The sequence below is a fragment of the Globicephala melas genome, chromosome 12 (assembly GCF_963455315.2).
Source record: "Globicephala melas chromosome 12, mGloMel1.2, whole genome shotgun sequence".
Taxonomy (NCBI): domain Eukaryota; kingdom Metazoa; phylum Chordata; class Mammalia; order Artiodactyla; family Delphinidae; genus Globicephala; species Globicephala melas.
In genome coordinates, this window is record NC_083325.1 from 54,962,477 (window position 1) to 54,982,520 (window position 20,044).

A 20,044-nucleotide genomic window follows, 5' to 3' on the forward strand; every position below is an offset into this window, starting at 1 on the left:
CTTTCTTTATGGCCTTTGTTTTAAAGTCTATTTTGTCTGAGCATTGCGACCCCTGCTCTCGTCATTTCCGTTTGCATGAAATATCTTTTTCCGTCCCCTCACGTTCAGTCTTTGTGTGTCCTTTGCCCTAAAGTGGGTGTCTTGTAGGCAGCATATCATAGGCTTGTGTTTTTTATCCAATCTGCCACTCTGTCTTTGGACTGGAGTATTTACTCCATTGACATTTAAGGTAATTATTGATAGATATGTATTTATTGCCATTTAAAAACTCATTTTCTCATTAATTTTATATTTCTCCTTTGTCCTTTTCTTTTTTTTTTTCCTTCTGTGGTTTGATGCCTTTCTTTTGTATTATACTTATGTTCTCTTCTTTTTGGTTTTTGTGAGTCTGTTGTATGTTTTTGATTTGTGGTTACCCTGTTTTTCAAGTATGTTAACCCCTTCCTATATCTATTTGCCTTAGACTGGTAGTCATATAGGCTCAAACACATTCTAGGGGAAAGAAAAAAAACCCTACATTTTCTTACTCTCCTTCTCCACATTTTATGATTTTGATGTCCTCTTACATCTCTATCCTTTTGCTGTTCATTGTGGTTATCATCACTTTCACAGAAATTTTTTGATGTTTTTTTAAATCTGTGTACTGGCTTACTTAAGTGATTTACTTTTCAATTGTAATTTTCTCTTTCCTATAGATTCTTTTTTTCTACTTAGAGAAGACCTTTCAATATTTCCTTTAGGATATATTGTTTAGTATCGCTGTATTCTTTGAGTTTTTGCTTGTCTGAGAAATTCTTTATTTCTCCTTCTATTCTAAATAATAATCTTGCTGGGTAGAGTATCCTAGGTTGCAGAGTTTTTCCTTTCAGGACTTTGAATGTATCTTGCCACTCCCTTCTGGCCTGCAAACGTTTCTGTAGAGGCCAGATGGTAACAGCCTTATGGGGGTTCCCTTGTAATTAACTCTTTAGTTTTTCTCTTGCTGCCTTTAGAATCCTCTCTTTAACTTTTGCCATTTTTATTATAATATGTCTTGGTGTAGGTCTGTTTGGGTTTATCTTGTTTGGGACCCTCTGTGCTTCCTGTACCTGGATATCTGTTTCCTTCTTTATGTTTGGGAAATTTTCAGCCATAATTTCTTCAAATACATTTTCGATCCCCTTTTCTCTGTCTTCCCGTTCTGGAATCCCTATTATGCATTGATTGGCATGCTTTATATTATCCTATAGGTCTCTCATATTGCTTTTTTTTTTTTTCATTTGGCTTTGTCTGCTGCCCTGATTGGGTGATTTCCATTATTCTATCTATTATCTTCCAGATCACTTATTCATTCTTCTGCATTATTCATTTTGCTATTCATTGCCTTTAGCTCAGCTTTCATCTCTGCAAATGAGTTTTCTAATTTTTCTGGGTTCCTTTTTATAGTTTCTAGTTCCTTTTTACAGTACTCTGCATTTCTGTTGATAGCCTTTCTTAATTCCTTCAGTATTTATTTTCATTATCTCCTTTTTGAAATTGATGTCTATTAGACTAAAGAGGTCTGTTTCATTATTTGTTCTTTCAGGGGAATTCTCTTGGTCTTTTAACTGGGAGTGGTTCCTCTGCTTCTTCATTTTACTTATATTTCTCTTACTCTGTGAGTTTAGGAGAAACAATTATCTACTGTGATCTTGGAGAGCTATTTATATGTGGGGATGTCCTGTGTAGCTTGTGTGAGTTTAATATATTGGGTGCAAGGCCTGTTTTTATTATGGATGCCTGTTGACTCTTTCCTCAGTGTGTGCTGGTTGTTATCCCCTTTATTGATAGGGGTGTGCAGATGCGGCGGCTGGTGCCTGGTCTTGGGGTTCTTGGCAGCAGTGGTGGCTCTGGTGTGCCCCCAGAGCATGTGACAGGAGCAGAGGTGGCTGGAGACTGCTCCTAGAGTCTGTGAGGGAGGCGGTGGCTTGCCTCCCTCCAGGCGGCTCCTGGAGCCCGTGCATGTGGTGTCCTGCCCTCTGTGAGTGCACACAGAGAAAAAGGCTACAATGGCGGTCCCACCCCTTCCCTCGTGCACCCCCAAACAATGGCGCCTGGCCTCTAAGGCAGCCCAGGCTTCCTCCCCATACACCATCAGTTGCAGTCGCACTAGATTCCAGCTGCCCCAGGCTGTTTCTGCACAGCCAACCCCAGTCCTCTCCCTGGGTCTGATCTCCAAAGCCCGAGTTCCAGCACCCAGTCCCCACCCGCACCAGTGGACCTGCATCTCAGGCTGGTGAGTGCAGGGCGGCAGCACTGAACAGACCATCTGTGCAGTTTTCCCTCTGCTCTGGCTGCCACAAACCGGCTGCTGCATTCTCCTCTGAGTCTCTGAAGCTCCCCTTCTGTCCCAGCAGATCTCCCCACCAGTGAAGGGGCTTTCCCGGGTGCAGGAACCTTTCCTCTTTCATAGCTCCCTCCCAGGGGTGCAGGTCCCATCTCGATTCCTTTCTCATTTTATTTTTTCCTACCTGGAAGTTACCTGGAGATTTTCTTGCCCTTTCAACAGTCTGAGGTCTTCTGCCAGTGTTCAGTAGATATTCTGTGAGAATCGTTCCACATGTAGATGTGTTTTTGATGTATTTGTGGGAGAAGGTGAGCTTCACTTCCTACTATTCCACCATCTTGATTGCTGCTCAGAAATGTGCATTTTAAAAAAGTACTTCCGATGCTTCTTGTGCCTTACCATTAATTAGAGTAAAATGATGACACCTGTGAAAGTGACCCCAATTCTACTTTTCTTACCAGACACAGCTGAGAACTCCTTAGAGAAGGAATGTGTCTAATATAAATGCTTAACCTTATACTCACAACTGTTACTAAATGCTCTTGCTTTCATATTCCTGAAAACATAAACAGAAACTTACAGACGCTGAACCAAGTATACACTACTTAAACATGTTAAAGGTAGGTCCTGCAAGATTTTTTATTTTAAAAAAAATATTGCATGTAATTATACAAATTTTTCCCTTTTAAGAGAGTTAAAAGTATGCAAGAAGTTGCACTAATACAAGAAATTCCACTTTTCCTTTAACAAATTACACATGTAGACTTTCCTCACTTATTAATATAATATTAAGTAATAAAATAATCTTACTTGTATTTGGAAAAGAAGAAATAAATACCCTCTAGTTGCATTAGGTTCAGGAACCAAGCTCAATTTGTTTCCAAGACTTGGAAGAACTTCTTTTGTACTGTTCCAGTTCCTAAAACAAAAATATGTTACTTGCAAAAAAACTTAAATTTTAAAACTAGGCACCTTAAAACTGCCTTAGCATTTTTTTGGGTTAACAGTGTATCCTTTATAACATCATCATTCTCCAAATTTCTTGCCAACTGTTTTATAAATAATTATACTTAGGATTTATTTTCTAGAAATGCAGTCTTCAGAGTTTCCGTGTCACCAAAGCAGCACTTGGAGATGAATTTATTAAAGTGTCAGACAAAATATACACTATATAGTATATACAAGTTGTTTTTCAACTAACAAAATTAAGCATTTGGCATACTTTAAGTATATAAAAGTGATCTTATTTTTAAATGTTTGCTGTTCAACTCTTGTCAAATTGTGGTTGAAGTCAGCAAGGTATCAATGTTTAAAATGTACATATCGTTTGACCCGTGATTGTACCTTTAGAATTTTATCAATAAGTATAATAGAGAAGAGCAGAAGAATAGCAATAGAAGGATATTCACTGAGCTGTGTATAGTGGCACACAATTGGAAATGGCTTAGACATCTCCCAGTAAGGACTGATTAAATACATCAGTGCTCATTCACACTTGACTTCATAGGCAGCCAGCAAAAACAACAGTGGTCTTATGTACCACATGAAAAGGCAAATAGGTGGAGAGAGGGCAGGACACTTCCATTTTCTGTTATACACTTCCATGTCTTGACTTTTTTCACAATGAGTATATGTTCCTTTCACAATTCATAAAACAGAGATAACTTTTAGTGGGGGTGAATATCCTGCATGAGATGACTGACCTGCAAAAGGGATCATCTAAGGGGATTGCCTCCTGGCCTCTTACATGTTGTTCAATGTCTAAGTGTACAAAGTATATTATTATTTCAGATAAGCAAAAAGTGGTTACTCTGCAAGATAAGGCAATCACTGCCCTTTGGCTAACATAACAAGTTCATTTTCGCTAGGAAAAGAAAATTAGATTCTCATTTTCAGAAAAAAATTGCAGATTGTCTCTTTCATACCTATACTCTAAGTTATTAAAATTTAAATGTTGAAAGTTTCAAAACTGTATAAAGACTTCAGAAGGATTTTTTATAGTATTAACTCTGAAGCAGTCTTTATAGCTTCGTTTATTTCTTCTAATGAAGTTAGCTCAGTTCACCAGTTATCTTACCAGCAACTTATGGTTTCAAAGATTGTTTGCTCATAAAGAATAAATAGTAATCAGTTATCACAGACTTTCTTTAATTGAATTATTTTTACCAATGCTAATGGTGAGGGCATTGCTTTGAGATTCTGTGCTAGTGGTTTCTCTCTTCTACAGACAGCAAACAGAGAAGATATAAATTTAAAGTTTTGGATATTAGAATGTCAAAATTTGGAAATGGACATCAATAAAATAATTGAGCATCAACTGGTAATCATTAGCATGACTTTTAAAGCAGAAGCATAAAATTATGTTAAGGTACTACACGTGCAAACGAAAATCAATTCATCTACTAAGATACCATGAATAAAATACTATGAAAGAGGCAAAATTAGGATATTATAACTTTTCAGGTGAGTTAAAAAGAAAAAAATCTCTCAGTCAAGAGAATGTAGAATTAGTGAGGTACAAGGGTTGAGTAAAGAAAGATATTGTGGGGCTGCTTTCCAGTTCCACTCAAAATTCATATGGTTTTAGGTCAGTTAGGGAAGATGTATTTGAATGTGAAAACTCATGATGCTCAGAAATACTCTAGGGCTTTAACAATATGTGTGTGTGTGTGTGTGTGTGTGTGTGTGTGTGTGTGTGTGTAAAAAAAAGGGCTCACTATCTAATATAAACAGATACTCTTATCAACAATGGCAGTTAGTCATTAACTCCTAGATAAATATTAATTCAGAGATGACTTCCAACTAATCTCTATAGCCAACCTGCACACATAATAAGGGTTACATGAGGTCATTTTAGTGTCCCTACAACATGCCTCTTACTTTGCTACAGCTAAAACACCCTCTAAATATTCATGACATATTTTTCAAAAGTCTTCTGTACTTAAACGTTTTGCTTACTTATTCTAGAGCCCCTGAAGGTGAAAGGCTAGTGCTGAGAAAAAGACGCTGGTCCCCGCTTGCAGTGGGTGGTTGCTTTCTGGTTATCCTTGCAACAATGTGACTGCCCAAGTTACACAGCTCTGTAAATCCCACCTGAGAGGTGGTCAGGGCATTCAATTTACTGTGCTTATAGTAAGGGCATGTCCTGTACAGTGACTCATTTTATCAAACTAAAAGGAGATCTGGGAAAATCTAAATATTGGACCATGATGAGTTTACCAACTTTTGCATTCTTACATTAGACTGTGTATCACAAATGGTGCTATCTGGCATATATGGAAAGCAGTCTCCACTTTTAATCACTTTCCTGAGAGACTCTGGGTTTTGTCAACTGCGTTTGTGTGCTTTCAGTCCTTAATTTTTCTGATACAAGAAAAGTATAGATACATCTAAATGTCCTAATAAAAAAACAAAACCTTTTAAATAATCCCACAAACAAAAGAATATTATGGAAGTGTCTCCCCAACAGTGAGGTAAGAATCACTACCCATCTTCAACATAAAGTAAACTGGAAAGTCCAAAAAGGATATGTGAACACCAAGTCATCTCTGGGTGGTAGAATGATAGGTGATTTTTAGTTCCTTCTTGATGCATATCAAAATTTTTTAATATACAGTGAAGATGTACTATTTAAATAATTTTAAAAGTAAAAAATTAAATTGAGAAAAATTTATGGAATTCTAAGGATATTTCTGTGATAAAACTTAAGATGAAATAAAATAAATGTTTAGGATAATACCTGATCCTTCTGAATTCTCATTTCATCAACTTCGCTTTCAGCATACTGAGGGTCTCTTGCAGGGTCCTTGACATCTTTTAATGTGTTGACACTCTGAAATCACAATTCTTCAAATCATTTCATGCCCATAGTCCAAAACCTTCAATGCAGGGTTATCAACTACCCTGCAAGCCAAGTTCTCGTTCCTCAGCTGGCCCTCGCTGCTGAGCGTCAGTTCAAATTCCCCCAGGTCCTCTCTCCCTCGTCTTTCAGATGTTGCCTCTCCCTTCTCTAACAACCAGCGAGAGCTCTGTTTGGAAGCAGAGTGAGAACTGTGTCTTACGCATCTTTTAAACCCCACAGTGCCTCATATACAGTAGATTTTTAGCAAATGTTTAATTGATTTTTGAGCATGTGAGTAGAAAACAAAGTTACTATAATAGGCCTGCTGAAACATTTCCCAATAACTGTTGAATAGTGCTGAAAATTCTTGCTTTAAAAGAATTAGAAATATATACCTTTGGTGGAAAGAGCTTTTCATACACTTTTTTCCACAATTCCATTGGTGAATGGGCATGAAACTTTCCAATGTCATTGTCAGGAACGGGAGGAGATCCTAAAATTGGAAGTTTTACTCCAAATGACTGCATTGACTAAAACATTACAAACTCTATCAATAAAACAGATGATACTTATAAAAATATAAATCTTAGATCACTCATTTCTCCTTTCCTGTAGTCACTATTAAAGTTTACCCCAACCCAGTGTAGCAAGGCCACTGGGGCAGATTCTAGTACCAGAGGAAGAGGAGATACAGTAATGAGTAAACTATAATTCTCTTTCCCCACATTTAAATTGCTGCTTGGCAAAAATATAAAGTTTGATATTCTCATGTGTTCATGAATGTGTAAGGAAACAGTTATTCTTATGTGCTAATGAGTAGAATGCAAATTGGGACAGCTAAATCAGAGAGTAATAAGGCACTAGTGAATACTATGAAAATACTAAAAAAGGTCACACTCTATTAACCAGCAATTCCAGTTTTGGGTGTTTACCCTAGAAACACCTACATACATGTATTAAGGATTTCACATGGCTGCATCACTTGTATTAGTGAAAAATTGGCCACAACCGAAATGTCCATCAATAGAGGTATAGTGAACTAAATTACTATGCACAGCCATGCTCTATAACACTACCCAGCAGTCAAAGTACCAAACAGACTTACATGTAGCATTAATATGGAAAAAGGAAAACTTCAAAATGATATAGAATGATACAATTATATTAAAACAAATAGTTGTTTCTAATGGTACTGATGAACCTATTTGCAGGGCAGGAAAAGAGATGCAGACGTAGAGAATGGACTTGTGGACGCAGTGGGGAAAGGGGAGTGTGGGATGAATTGAGAGAGTAGCACTGATATATACACACTACCATGTGTAAAATAGACAGCTAGTGGGAAGCTGCTGTATAGCACAGGGAGCTCAGCTCGGCACTCTGTGATGACCTAGAGCATGGGGTCATCACATGGGATGGGGGCGGGTGGGAGGGAGGCTCAAGAGGGAGGGGATATATGTATACATATAGCTGATTCACTTTGTTCTACAGCAGAAACTAACACAACATGGTAAAGCAATTATATTCCAATAAAAAAATATACGGTACATATATACAATGGAATATTACTCAGCCATAAAAAAGAGTGAAATAATGCCATTTGCAGCAATGTGGATGGACCTAGAGATTATCATACTAAGTGAAGTAAGTCAGTCAGAGAAAGACAAATATATGATATCATATGTGGAATCTAAAAAAATGAGGCAAATGAACTTATTTACAACACAGAAATAGACTCACAGACTTCAAAAACAAACTTAGGATTACCAAAGGGGTAAGGTGGGGGAGGGATAAATTTGGAATTTGGGATTAACATATACACACTACTATATATAAAATAGACAATCAACAAGGACCTACTGTATAGCACAGGGAAATCTACTCAATATTCTGTGATAACCTATATGGGAAAAGAATCTGAAAAAAGAATGGATATATGTACAACTGAATCACTTTGCTGTATACCTGAAACTAACACAACATTGTAAATCAACTATACTCCAATGTAAAATAAAAATTACATTAAAAAACAAAAAAAGTTTTTTCTATACCACATTCACATATATAGAAAATGGTCTGGAATATTAAACTTGATCCTAATATATACTATTTCAAGATTTTATATGGAGAATGTCTTTAGGTATTGCTTGTATAATTTAAGTTAATTTAAAATTAAGTTAGGGCTTCCCTGGTGGCGCAGTGGTTGAGAATCCGCCTGCCGATGCAGGGGACACAAGTTTGAGCCCTGGTCTGGGAAGATCCCACATGCCGCGGAGCAACTAGGCCCGTGAGCCACAACTACTGAGCCTGCGCGTCTGGAGCCTGTGCTCCACAACAAGAGAGGCTGCGATAGTGAGAGGCCCGCATACTGTGATGAAGAGTGGCCCCTGCTTGCCACAACTAGAGAAAGCCCTCGCACAGAAACAAAGACCCAACACAGCCAAAAATAAATATACATAAATTTTTAAAAAGTCCCTCTTAAAAAACTGCCAAAATATACACCCTAATGAATACTGCCTTTCAAAATGAACCTGAAAAATAAAACAATTACAGTGTTTAAAAAAAAATTAAGTTAATATGAAAAATTTGAAAATATGCTGCCACTTCTTGGCAATTTTCAACCCACAGTCTGAGATTTGTCATTCTTTCTATTCTAGCATCTACATTGTTCACTAAGACTGTTTCACTCTTGATCTTTCAGGGCCTCCTTACCACTTTGGTGAGTAAGACACTGATATAACCCACCGATCTTACTTAGATTTCCCAAATCTCTTCCTTGTCCTCATTTGTGTGTGTGTGTGTGTGTGTGTGTGTGTGTATTGTACAGAATTTTATCACCTTTGTAGGTTCATATATTCACTACCACAGTCAAGATACTGAACAGTTCCATTCCCAGAAGGATCCCTTGTGTTGCCCTTTTATAACCACACCTACCTCCTCGATTCCTCCCCCTACCTCCCTACCTACAGTTCTGTCCCTAACCTCTGACAACTATTAATCTTTCCTCCATTTCTAAAATTTTTTCATTCCAAAATTTTATATAAATAGAATTATATTGTACGTAATCTTTTCTCATTGGCTTTTAAAATTTAGTATAATTCCCTGGAGATTCACCCAAGTTGCTGTATGTATCAATAGTTTGTTCTTTTTTATTGCTGAGTAGTGTTCCATGGTAGGGATATACCACAGTTTATCCACTTACCTGTTGAATGATATCTGGGTTGTTTCCACTTTTGGGCTATTACAAATAAAGCTGTCATGAACATTTGTGTACAGATTTTTATGTGAACATAAGTTTTCATTTCTCCCACATAAATGCCCAACACTGCAATTTCTAGGTCATTTGGTAGCTGCAAGTTTAGTTTTATAAGAAACCATCAAACTGTTTTCAAGAGTGGCTGTACCATTTTACATCCCCACCAGCAATGTATGAGTGATCCAGTTTCCTCACATCCCCTCACAAGCATCTGGTGTTATCACTATATTTTATTTTACCTATTCTATTAAGTGTGTGGCGATATCTCATTTGCATTTCCTTAATGATTAATGATATTAAACATCTTTTCATGTGCTTATTTGCCATTTGTATATCCTTTTTAGTGAAATATCTGGGCATGTCTTTTGCATATTTTCTTTCTATCTATCTATCTATCTAGGCTGCACCAAGTCTTAATTGTGGCACATGGGATCTTTAGTTGCGGCAGGCAGACTTCTTAGTTGCACCATGTGGACTTTTTTTTTTTTGGCTGCATTGGGTCTTCATTGCTGTGCATGGGCTTTCTCTAGTTGCAGCGAGCGGGGGCTACTCTTGGTTGTGGTGCATGGGCTTCTCATTGTGGTGGCTTCTCTTGTTGCAGAGCATGGGCTCTAGGTACATGGGCTCAGTACTTGTGGCTCACGGGCTCTAGAGTGCAGGCTCAGTAGTTGTGGCGCATGGCCTTAGTTGCTCCGCAGCATGTGGAATCTTCCCGGATCAGGGCTCAAACCCATGTTCCGGGCACTGGCAGGAGGATTCTTAACCACTGCCCCACCAGGGAAGCCCCATGTGGACTTGTTACTTGCGGCATGTGAACTCTTAGTTGATGCATGCACGCGGGATCTAGTTCCCTGACCAGGGATTGAACCTGGGCCCCCTGCATTGGGAGCGTGGAGTCTTCCCCACTGGGGAAGTCCTCTTTTGCATATTTTCTAATTGGATTTTTTTTTACTGTTATTTATATATTCTAGATACTAGTCCTTTGTAAAATATGTAGTTTGAAAATATTTTCTCCCAGATTGTAGCATGTCTTTTTATCCTTTTCACATGGGCTTTTTTTTTTTTTTTTTGTGGTACACAGGCCTGTCACTGTTGTGGCCTCTCCCATTGCGGAGCACAGGCTCTGGACGCGCAGGCTCAGCGGCCATGGCTGACGGGCCTAGCCGCTCCGCGGCATCACATGGGCTTTTAAGAGCAAAAGTTTTTAATTTTGATGGGGTCCGAGCTCCATGGTTTTTAAAAAATTTATTGTATTTATTTGATAGCACTGGGTCTTAGTTGCAGCAGGCGGGCTCCTTAGTTCTGGTATGTGAACTCTTAGTTGCTGCATGCATGTGGGATCTAGTTCCCTGACCAGGGATCAAACCCTGGCCCCCTGCATCGGGAGCGTGGAGTCTTAACCACTGTGCCACCAGGGAAGTCCCTCCATGATTTTTTAAATTCAGTATTTTTCAACCCTTTTCTGACCTCCAACTACTTACATGGGCAAAAGATTTCCATCAGCATTATCTATCATTACAGTGATTCTCACTGCTAATGAAATTAAGTTGGTAATAATAAGTATTATAAAAATCAGTATTTATAATCACTCATTAATACCTCTATTCTTTTCATTCCAATTCAATCTACAATCTCATGACAAAGATCTCTACATTCGAAGTCAAGTCAACTTTAGCTTGTAAGAGTAACGGGGGATGGGAAATAAAAAAGAAAATTATTGTCTATTAGAGTGTTAAAACCCAACTATGCCAACCCCAGCATATAGAGTTGCTAGGCCTGAGAATCTCCACAATGAAAATAGCTTCTGTGAGAAGATAAGGAGCTTGCCTACATAAACGCTTGAAATTTCTTTTGCTTCATGAGTCTAGGACATCTGTAAGTTTAGGAAACACATCCCATTGGATGAGAGGCAATTTTTCATAATGAAAAATTAAGGCATACCTAGTTAGTATAACTGTGTTCTTTTTGATTTATTCCAACACTTGAATCTCAGATTTTTCATCATTGCCCGTAATATATAGCTTTGAATTTCCTGACCACTCTATGCTTCTGGTTTTCTTCTAAACGCAAGGAGCTAAAATTTAAAAGTATCTGGAAATCAGTGAGGGAAAGAAAATACATGCAAAATTTTTAGTGGAATATAGATTAGAAATCTATATATAGATTTCTATATATAGATCTATATGTAGATCTATATAGATATAGTGGAATATAGATTAGAAATCAGTCTCTTATGTGACAACATCCCTTCTATCACAAATATGTCAATGTGATGCATTTTGCATCAATACTGTGTATACAAAGAATAACAGCAACAATGATGAAACCGGAAATGATGGTTAGAGTTAGGAGATGTTGGAGATGAAGTGAACAGGGAGTAGGACAAAATCAATAAGCAATTAAAAAACCATTGAACAATCTTAATAAGTTCACCAACCTATTTGACTTAAAGAATCCAATCCTGCTGTGACAAACAGTGGTTTATTCTGATCCACACATGTTGATTTGCTACATGGATGAGAAGAAAAAAGAATCCAATTAAGTTTAGCAATCAAATATCCTGCCACTCTCTATGGTAAATACAAGAGCCAAGTTTTATATCTAGCCACTGGTGACAGCATTGCTCAAAATGAATGAATGAATATTAATATGATTCCAAAAATTAAAGTAGAGCACTAATAAATGTATTATAGGAGAAAAAAAATGACAGACCCAAATTACCTCAAATCAAAACCAAGGAAAGTAGCAAGGTTAAGAAAAATACACACTAAAATGATTGATTCCACTTCTAATCAATATAAAAAAGTGATAATAGCGGGAAGGCTACTGAAATGAGGGAAAAGAAGTAAAAGAAATCAGGGAAACAAGTATAATAGTATCATTGTTTTGTCTAGTCTCAAACTAAGTATTATATAACATTTTAGTTGTAAAATTTGATAAATATTTAAACAATACAAGAAGCAGGAGACAATATGAAATTATCTCTAAGAACAGTCATCTGAGGCACTTTCCTGGTCAAGAAGCAAAAGACTTGTGAGAACAATAATCAGATGAGACAATAACAACAGCAAGAAAAAAAGATAAAAAGATATTTAAAAAATATTTTAACAGTACCTTTTGTCAATGCCAAATGCCAACTGGTTAATAACTCCACGTATTTTTAGTAATAGAGCTTCTGATTTACTGGTAAACTAGAAAGAAAATAAATCAGGAGAATAAATTACATGCTCTGCTTTCAAATCACAGAAACAGGTAAAATAAATATGGCTTTGAACAAGTACAGATTGCAGAGAGGAATACTATCTATTTGTCCAACAATACTTGTGTTTCAGTAAGCAAAACAAAACCTTTGAATAAAGGGAAAGAAAAATCTCAGTAAATTTGTTTTAACTTACTCTTCAAACTTCATGAGTGCATGATATTGAATAGACTTGTTTTTATGCACTGATCATTTCCACTACTCCCACAAATGGATCGTAATCATTGCCAAAATGCAATCTGGTTGGTTAAAAAAGTAGGAGGTATGCATCATAAATAACTTCTTCATCTAAGGGCATATGACTGTCTTCAAAGCAGTTAATGTGGGAGTTGCAGATTAGTCCAACAGATACTGATACTAACACCTTTTTTTAACTTCTCTTCTGAATTGCCTTTGGAACCTGCAAAATAAGCTACTGAATATTCTCAGTGGTGGTCTATAACTAGAATGATCATAACCAGAACATTTTAGAGAACGAAACGGGGTGGCTACTATTAATCATTAATCTGAGAAATCAGGTGAAACTAGGACATATGGTTACCCTACAAATCTTTTAAGACTAATTTGATTTTTGGAAATACCAAAGTCACCCAGCCAAATAAGAATGACCAAGATGTATGAAAGTGGGAAAAACAATCTTGAACCAAAATGAGATGTAATTATAATGTACAGAGCTCAATTTTCAGGATAATATTCATTCTGGATTAAGAACAGGCTCCAGGGAAAACATTCAAAGGAGAACACTCATGTGAATATGTAAGATTTTATTTATTTATTTATGCATGCATGCATGTGGTACGTGGGCCTCTCACTGTTGTGGCCTCTCCCGTTGCGGAGCACAGGCTCCGGACGCGCAGGCTCAGCGGCCATGGCTCACGGGCCCAGCCGCTCCACGGCATGTGGGATCTTCCCGGACCGGGGCACAAACCCGCGTTCCCTGAATCGGCAGGCGGACTCTCAACCACTGCGCCACCAGGGAAGCCCCTGATACATTTATTTTTAAAAATTGAAAAATTTTAGGCTTCCACTGAGACAATTTTCTAATATGAAAACTTTAGTTGAATTTTAAAAACACAAGTTTTCATCATCATCATTATTATATTATCTATTATGTTCCCTATACGGTGAGGAAAAAAACCTCGTCACAAATGTCTTTCATAGGATGTGGGAAGTTTTCTAACTCAACCCCACCCCCATCTACTGCATCAACTGCCTTGAAAACATCCTCCAGAAATAGCTGTAGAGCTTTTACTTATGAACTCAATGCCTGGGAACTCATAATCTCCAAAAGCAACTCATTCCATTTTCAGATAATGGTAGCATTAGAAATTTCTTTCTTAATTTGAACTAAGCTCTATTGATTCCTTGTTATTGACTCTAAGAAAACAAAGAATATATTTAATCCCTTTTCCGTGGATCAGTCCTTCGAATGTTTAAAGAGTGTTATCACAATCCTGATGCCAGAATATAATTTTATACTGTTCCTCATACATCATAATTCTAAGTCCCCTAACATCCTGTTGGCTCTCCACTGAATCTGGTTCTACTTACCAATGTTTTTGTTTGTTTGTTTTTGTTAACTTGATTAGATTGCTCATACTATCAAACCAGTATTCTTGACTGAATTATAAAGGATAAACTATAGTGTTAAAAAAAAAAAGACTGCTGAGTATCATTGAACCTCGTAAAGCAGTACCCAAGTCTGGGCTGTAGGGTAAGAGTGGAAGTGAAACTGAAAGGTGGGGCTTTGATAACTCTGGCTGCTTTCTTCTTGGTGTGGGAAGCTAGAAAAGCTGGTGGTCCAGAGTGCTCTTATAACCCCAACCTCTGAACCCTCTGGCTTACTGAAAGCTGAGATGAAGGAGTCTCAAATCCTTTCCCTAGTCCCTGACCTTCTAGGGTCTTTTGAACCATGGTTAACTGCAGGCCTGCTGTGGCCTGGGTTGACCTGACTTCACCTAAATTTGTATCCGTAAGACCAGACTGGCCCTGATGGATCATCAAATGTGATCTGTTCCTAAAGAAAGACAGGGATTTCCCTCAGCGAGCTAACCAGAAGTAAGTATGGGGCCTTATCTAGTGGTGAAAGTAAGAAACTACAAGATCCATGGTCTTTGCTTCTGTACTCTGAATGAGTAATTTACTTTAAATTCGTCATATCTTTTTCAAAACAATAAAGAATATTTTTGTGGTTGCCAAGGGGGGGTTGGTGAGGGAAGGTTGGATTGGGAGTTCGGGATTAGCAGAGGCAAACTATAATATACAGAATGGATAAACAACAAAGTCCTACTGTACAGCACAGGGAACTATATTCAATATCCCATAATAAACCATAATGGAAAAGAATATGAAAAAGAATTTAAAAAAAAGAATATTTCCAAAGTACTCTGTCAACCTAATATGTAAGCAGATACAGTACAAACATAAAAGATAATGATTTTTAAGAAAATACATAATAAAATATATTTGGAGCATTCTGAAAAGTATAAAAATTTTAAATACAGATCATATTTATTACTTTTCATCTTAATATACTAGCCACGAAGGCTGGGGACTAGGCCATGTTTTCTACAGGTTTCTCTGAGCACTCTGATTTAGAGGGAAAAAGAGACCATTCAAATGGGAAGAAAGTTTTTCCTTTTTTTTTTTAATAAAAATGCGTTTATGTTTTATTGTGTTAGAGGATATCCAGCAACATTTGGTCCTGCTGTGGAAGATGATGTAACAGTAATTATAAGAACCAGCCTTGGGCTTCCCTGGTGGCGCAGTGGTTGAGAGTCTGTCTGCCAATGCAGGGGATGCGGGTTCGTGCCCCGGTCCGGGAGGATCCCGCATGCTGCGGAGTGGCTGGGCGCATGGGCCGTGCCCGCTGGGCCTGTGCGTCCGGAGCCTGTGCTCCGCGGCGGGAGAGGCCACAGCAGTGAGAGGCCCGTGTACCGCAAAAACAAAAACAAAGAACCAGCCTTTACTGAACTTTGTGTCAGACACTGTTCTAAGCATTTCACAGTACTTGGGCTACTAATCCTCACAACAACCCTATGAAGAAGGTATTGTTTTGTCCATTTTACCAGGAGACTGAGGCTTCAGTGAGATTAAGTGACTTGTCTGAGACAAGTAAATGGTTGCCCAGGCAGCATGACTCCCAAGTTCATATTTTTAACCTCTACAACAAACAGCATTTAAGTTTTAAAAAAATTGTTAGTCTTTTTCTCTTTTAAGAGAACATAGATTCTAATTTTTAAGGGGAAACTAAAACATAAATAAATAAACAACCAATTTATCTCTTTAATATTGATGGGGGTTTATGGCTATTAGAAATTTAGAACTTTTGCTTCAAAGAAATGGTAGGCCATCTAGCAGAGTGTGTTCTAGAAATACATTATAAACACTCTGTAACAAGAGGGTTTTGAGGCAATGGGAAAGGAGAGAATGACATGCATTAGTAAAAGCATTAGCATTCATAACTGTGCACCAAGCTGTTAATCCTTCCAAATTTGTTACTGTCCGTTCAAACCCAAAGGATAGGAAACGTACAAACCATTAATGATGCTCCGTAATAATGTGCAACAAATCGAAGTGTCTTGCATATTACCTTCCTCTTCTCAGAGTCAAAATCCTGAAGAAATATGTTATTAAAAAGAAAAAAGTTGAGACAACTAGTGTCTGTAGCAGAAAGGTGCAAATTATTCAATACAGAAACAGATTTTCTTATTTATTTTTTGGAACATAGCTTGAGTAGGATTCCATTACCTTGGCATTTGTTTCTATAGAGAGCTGAACAGTAGCTGCAGCCTTCTAGAGCTGCAGCTACCAGATCTTTCCTTGTTTAAACACTTAGCTCAACAGAATTTAGATATAAGCACACATTTTCTAGTGCGGAATACCCCAAGGATTCTCTGGCAAGCAAAGATAAGAAGAAACCAATTTTCTACTTTCTTAGCTTTAAAAGTTAGGACATAGGCCCTGTCCCTTGGTGACTGGACTGGATTCAGTTTCTAAATCTTCTGCCATATCCCCATTCCACTGTATTTACTGTTCCTTACCTATTTTCTCTTTCCCAACTAGATCCTCTTTTCCAAAATCTTTAAGATGTGTGACCCCTTGACCTCTCCCTCCCAGAGTCATTTTTCTCATTTCATTATTACTTTTGTTCCTCTCCTATAAAGCCTAGGCATGCAAGTACAACAAGCTCAACTAGAAGTGGAAGAGCTTACCTGAAAAATATCGTATTTACTTCCAATTATGACCAGAGGAATTGGAAATGGGTCAATTAATTCACGATCCTGTTAACAAACATATTTCATTGATTCATTATAATTGTTTATTACTATGTATTCATCAATTTCCACTTATATCATTTTAAATCTTCCCATAATGTTGACATTGTTTGCTTGACATAAAGGTTGTTTCAATATTGAATTTCTTAAACTATCAATACATTTCTCAAGCATAAAACTAGAAATGACAATTCCCTAAACTATATTTATTCTTCATGTTGTATCCTTTTATTTTCTTAAATATGTCACCTTCCTGTTTTTTTTTATTATTTCGTATTAACTGTTTGTTACAATAACATTTATACATGGGAACCATAAACTATCAGTTTTGTTCTGATATTACCTTTGTAAAACGCACTCACATAAACTCTGGGCAATATAAAATACTGCTCTTGGTTTTCTAGAAGATGACATTCATGATTGTATATAAAGGACTTACTTGTGTTATCATATTGCAAGTTTATAGTTTAATTAATTATCAGATGATAAAAAGATATTGATTATGTGACAGACACTAAATGAATGTAAAGTATAGTGACGGTAAAGGCTGTTAAAATTCTATTCCTTGCTTAAAATTGTAGTCTTATCTAGCCTTTGCCAGGTGACATTTGTACAACCTGGTTTTTTATCTTCATTTTACAGAGATTATAAAATCAGTATCAAACTACTGCTTTAAAACTCTATTCCTTTTGATTGGTGTAATATGCCATAACAATCACAGTAGATGTGTAACAAGAAGACATATGAAATCTTTTTCCTTGTTTTGCCCTTACTGAGGTTTTATTAAATTGCTATAATTTTCCAGTGAACAGGTTCATCTACATGAAATGAATTTCAACTCATGCATAAAAATCTAAAGAAGTTGTTTGTGATGTTATCTTTAACTGTTTATGGGGCTAAGAATTCTAGGGATAATCCCAACAGTAACTCACTGGATGGTCCTTCTGCATATTGCTCCATATCTTCTGTCTCATTTCAGAAACTGCTTTAGCATTTTTCTTCCCCAGTTTCATCATCACTTTATCTACATGAAGTTTTGTGGCTTGCAACAGATTTTCCATGGTGGGCCAAAGGTCATTAGGTTTAGAAAGGTCCAAAACAAGAACAATAGAAAATGTCCTAAAGAAATAAAAACATGTTTCAAAAAAAAAAGTCAAAATAATTACCATTTGAAGCCATACTATACTGAAATTTATTTTCTAAAAATAACACTATAGTTTAAGAAAAAAAACCCCAGCAATGTCCTAAGAAAAAAATGCCAAAATTATAGCCTTATTTATTCTAGTGCTTTTCCCTAGTGATATTTAAGTGTCACAACTGAAGTCTTTGTTTGAACTAGTAATAATCCAGTTCAAATAATCGGCAAGTAATTGGGTCCAACAATGCCATATTTAGATCCACTTTTGCTGTGTGCTCCAAAGAAGGGAAGCAAAAATAATAATCACAGCAGCAGCAACAATGCAACAACCTGGTGAAGGAGAAGAAAACAGATTTACTGATGGTCCTTGCTAGGAGGACTACCTACCTTATTTACTCTTAACAACAACACTTCCTTGAAGATGTTATGACGGCCATTTTATGGATTAGAAATCTGAGGCACAGATTCATATAACTAGTAAATTGTAGAGCTGGTATTTACATCCAGAGCCACGTGCCTTTCTGCTGTACCTTGCTGCCTCTCTGAAAGCACACCCCTGGCCACCACACACACCACCACTGTGACCACATGCATGTGTGCTCATGTTCATGTAAATCTAACCTCAGCAATAACAACCCAATTTAAAAAGGGCAAAGAACTCAAATACACATTTCTCTATTTAAAGGTATACATATGGCCAATAAACATATGAAAAGAGGCCCAATATCACTAATCATTAGAGAAACCCAAATCAAAACCACAATGAGATACCGCTTCACACCCATTAGGATAGCTATGATAAATAAAAGTAAAAATAAACAAAACCCCCCAGAAAATAACGAGCGTTGGTAAGGATATAGAGAAATTGGAACCCTGGTGCATTGCCAGTGGGAATATAAAATAGTACAGCAGACACTGTGGAAAGCAGTACAGTGGTTCCTCAAAAAATTAGAGGATCCTGCAATTCCACTTCTGGGTGTTTTGAAATCAGGGACTCAAATAGATATTTGTATACCAATGTCCATAGCAGCATTACTAACAATTGCCAAAGGGGGGAAATGACCCAGATGCCCATCAGTGGGTTAAGAGATGAACAAAACATGGCATATACATACAATGAACTATTATTCAGCCTTAAAAAGGAAGGGAATTCTGATACATGCTACAATATGGATGCATCTTAAAGACATTATGCTAAGTGAAATAAGCTAGACTCAAAAGGACAAGTATTATATGATTTCATTTACATAAGGTACCTAGAGTAGTCAAATCATAGAGACAGAAACTAGAATGGTGGTTGCCAGGGGTTGGAGAAGGGAGAAGTAATTATTTATTGGGTACAGTTTCAGTTTGGGCAGATGAAATGTTCTGGAGATGGATGGTGGTGGTGGCTGCACAACAACGTGAATATACTTAATGCTACTAAACTGTACATTTAAAAATGGCTAAAACTGAATTTTATGTTATGATATTTTACAATAAAAAACGAACAAACAAATATAGGAGTATTTCAGAAAATGGTCATAATAAGTATGTAGAACCATAATCATGGGCCAATACGTTTTTGATCAACAGGGCAAACATTCTGCTAGTAGATATAGCAAGGAATTATAATACATGCTAGTTATAATACAGTCAAGTTATTTTGCTTAGTTTGAGCAAATCAGCTGTGTTGTGTAATTAAAGCAGAACAGTGGCTAAGTTCTATACTATAGGTCTAAATCCAGAAAGTAGTCTTTTTAGACATTAATTAGCAAGATTTTCTATAAAATTATTGAGCCATTAAATTCTCTAGCCAACTACATCTATGTCATTTTAATAAGCTCAGAACCAGTTTTGCTTAATTGTAACAGAATATACATAAGTGAGGATACTATATTTTCAGAGTTTTAGTATGGTTAATGTTTAAAAAAGAGAGGACTATGGTTGAACTTTTTTTAACTGTGGTAAAATATATATAACATAAAATTT

At 36.9% G+C, this 20,044-nt stretch overlaps 1 protein-coding gene across 1 annotated transcript in view; it reads right to left on the reverse strand.

The window, feature by feature from the left end:
* Positions 1-1,351: 1,351 nt before the first annotated feature.
* Positions 1,352-20,044, reverse strand: part of DYNC2LI1 (dynein cytoplasmic 2 light intermediate chain 1) — a 50,207-nt gene continuing 31,514 nt past the window's right edge. The window contains exons 7-14 of the mRNA XM_030857797.3: positions 17,868-18,054; positions 16,873-16,941; positions 16,197-16,274; positions 12,514-12,590; positions 11,837-11,907; positions 6,542-6,639; positions 6,045-6,137; positions 1,352-3,224 (exon numbers count right to left, since the gene is read on the reverse strand). Coding sequence (XP_030713657.1) covers positions 3,162-3,224; positions 6,045-6,137; positions 6,542-6,639; positions 11,837-11,907; positions 12,514-12,590; positions 16,197-16,274; positions 16,873-16,941; positions 17,868-18,054 — 736 coding nt within the window. The 3' untranslated portion in view covers positions 1,352-3,161. The remainder of the gene's footprint in view (positions 3,225-6,044; positions 6,138-6,541; positions 6,640-11,836; positions 11,908-12,513; positions 12,591-16,196; positions 16,275-16,872; positions 16,942-17,867; positions 18,055-20,044) is intronic.